At 59.8% G+C, this 3,277-nt stretch overlaps 1 protein-coding gene across 1 annotated transcript; it reads right to left on the bottom strand.

Moving 5' to 3' along the window:
* LOC130595924 (sulfotransferase 2B1-like) lies at window positions 1–3,147 on the bottom strand (the record flags this gene model as incomplete). Its single annotated transcript, XM_057403050.1, has 2 exons — window positions 1–200; window positions 2,952–3,147. Coding segments are annotated over 2 exons (396 nt in total), but the record flags the coding sequence as incomplete, so codon positions are not given.
* Between the last annotated feature and the right edge of the window lie 130 nt (window positions 3,148–3,277).

The raw sequence follows: 3,277 nt of genomic DNA on the forward strand, positions 1-3,277 counted from the left end.
TCAGGGTGGGGGGGGCTGGGAGGGGGGCAGGGCTCGGGGGGGGTCCTGGGAGGAGCTGGGGGGGGCCTCGTCCTCGGGGGGCTCCTCGGGGGGGTCCCAGGGGAAGGTGACCCCGAGCCCCGCCATGCGCTCCCGGTACACGCGGTCGAAGCGGGAGCTCTGCTCCGGGGTCAGGTGGTTCTTCCAGTCCCCCGAGATCCCTGCAGGGGCGGGGAGGGAGATGGAGACCCCCAGAGCCCATCCCCATCCCCATATCCCATACCCCATATCCCCCATATCCCCTATATCCCATACCCCGTATCCCCTATATCCCATATCCCATATCCCCTATACCCCCTATATCCCATACCCCATATCCCCTATATCCCATACTCCATATCCCCCATATCCCCTATATCCTATACCCCATATATCCTATATCCCCTATCCCATACATCCCCTATATCCCATACCCCATATATCCCATATATCCTATATCCCCTATCCCATATATCCCATAAATCCTACATCCCATATATCCCATATATCCTATATCACATATATCCCATATATCCTATATCACATACCCCATATATCCAATATCTCCCATATATCCTGTACCCTATAAATCCCATATATCCCATATTTCCCATACCCCATAAATCCCATATATCCTGTATCCCACATGCCATACCCCATATCTCGCATATATCCCCTATATCCCATGTATCCCGTACCCCATATATCCCATATTCCATCTATCCCATACCCCATATCCCATCTATCCCATGTATCCCATCTATCCCATGTATCCCATTTCTCATGTATCCCATTTCCCATCTATCTCATGTATCCCATCTATCCCATGTATCCCATTTCCCATCTATCCCATGTATCCCATCTATCCCATGTATCCCATTTCCCATCTATCCCATGTATCCCATTTCCCATCCTGTGTATCCCATCTATCCCATATCCTGTCTCTCCCATCCATCCCATGTATCCCATATCCCATCTATCCCGTTTTCCATATCCCATCCTGTCTCTCCCATCCGTCCCATCCCATATCCCATATATGCTATACCCCATATCCCATGTATCCCATATCCCATCTATCCCATGTATCCCATATCCCATGTATCCCATATTCCATCTATCCCATCTATCCCATGTATCCCATATCCCATGCATCCCATATCCCATCCCGTGTATCCCATCTGTCCCATCTATCCCATGTATCCCATATCCTGTCCCATCCATCCCATATCCCACCCATCCCATGTATCCCATATCCTGCTACCCCATATCCCATGTATCCCATCTATCCCATATACATCTATTCCATATGCAGTCTATCCCATGTCCCCCATGCTCCCCATGCTCCTCATATCCCCCATGCCCCCCATGTCCCCCATGCATCTCATGCCCCCCATATCCCCCATGTCCCCCATGCCCCCCATGCACCTCATGCCCCCCATATCTCCCATGCCCCCCATGTCCCCCATGCCCCCATGTCCACCGTGCATCCCATGTCCCCGATGTACACCATGCACCCCATGTCCCCCGTATCCCCCATGCACCCCATCCCCCCCATGTCCCCCATACCCCCATGTCCCCCATATCCCCCATGTTCCCCATATCCCCCATGCACCTCATGCCCCCCATATCCCCCATGTTCCCCATATCCCCCATGCCCCCCATGTCCCCCATACCCCCATATCCCCCATGCACCCCATGTCCCCCATGCCTCCCATGCACCCCATGGCCCCCATGCCCCACATGCCCCCCATATCCCCCATGCACCCCATGTCCCCCATGTCCCCCATCCCCCCATGTCCCCCATATCCCCCATGTCCCCCATGCCCCCCATATCCCCCATGCACCCCATATCCCCCATGCACTCCATGTCCCCCATACCCCCATGTCCCAAATATCCCCCATGTCCCCCATACCCCCATGTCCCCCATATCCCCCATGCACCCCATGTCCCCCATGCCCCCATATCCACCATGCCCCCCATACCCCCATGTCCCCCATGCCCCGCATGCCCCCCCATATCCCCCATGCCCCCCATGCCCCCATCCCCCCATGCACCCCATGCCCCCCATATCCCCCATGCCCCCCATATCCCCCATGCCCCCCATGTCCCCCATGCCCCCTATATCCCCCATGTCCTCCATATCCCCCATGCACCCCATGTCCCCCATGCACCCCATATCCCCCATGCATCCCATGTCCCCCATGTCCCCCATATCCCCCATGCCCCCCATATCCCCCATACCCCCATGTCCCCCATATCCCCCCCTGTCCCCCCATACCCCCCATACCCCCCATATCCCCCATGTCCCCCATATCCCCCATACCCCCCATATCCCCCATGTCCATATCCCCCATGCACCCCATATCCCCCATGTTCCCCATATCCCCCATGCACCCCATATCCCCCATGTCCCCCATGTCCCCCATATCCCCCCTGTCCCCCCATGTCCCCCATATCCCCCCTGTCCCCCATATCCCCCCATACCTCTCCATACCCCCCATATCCCCCCTGTCCCCCCATGTCCCCCATATCCCCCATGCACCCCATATCCCCCATGCATCCCATGTCCCCCATGTCCCCCATGCCCCCCATATCCCCCATGCCCCCCATATCCCCCATCCCCCCCATGTCCCCCATATCCCCCATGCCCCCCATATCCCCCATGCCCCCCATATCCCCCATGCCCCCCATATCCCCCATGCCCCCCATATCCCCCATGCACCCCATGTCCCCCATGCACCCCATATCCCCCATGCATCCCATGTCCCCCATGTCCCCCATGCCCCCCATATCCCCCATGCCCCCCATATCCCCCATGTCCCCCATGTCCCCCATGCCCCCATCCCCCCATGCACCCCATGCCCCCCATCACCCCCATCCCCCCCTGTCCCCCATATCCCCCATGCCCCCCACACGTCCCCCCCCCCCGCACCCTTGCGCAGGAACGGCCCCCTCCTCAGGTCCAGGATGAAGAGGGGGGAGAGGCTGAAGTTGCTCATCCGGTTGCGGCTCATGGCCGCGAAGGACGCGTTGGCCACGACCGCGTCCAGGGCAGCGCCCCCCAGCGGCCGGCCCAGGAACGCGCAGAGGCGCTGCACGCTGCCCCGCAGGTCCTGAGCACACACAGCGCATGCGCAAGGGGGGGGGGGGGGGGGTGGGGGGTGGGGGTGTGGGGGGGGTGGGGGGGGGATGTGGGGAGGGATACGGGGGGGGGGATGGGGGGGGGGGGGGGGGGGGGGGATGTGGGGGGATGTGGGG

Source organism: Pezoporus wallicus, unplaced genomic scaffold, assembly GCF_028554395.1.
Source record: "Pezoporus wallicus isolate ANWC-B61680 ecotype Strahan unplaced genomic scaffold, APGP_CSIRO_Pwel_v1 contig_8731, whole genome shotgun sequence".
NCBI classification, from domain to species: Eukaryota; Metazoa; Chordata; class Aves; order Psittaciformes; family Psittacidae; genus Pezoporus; species Pezoporus wallicus.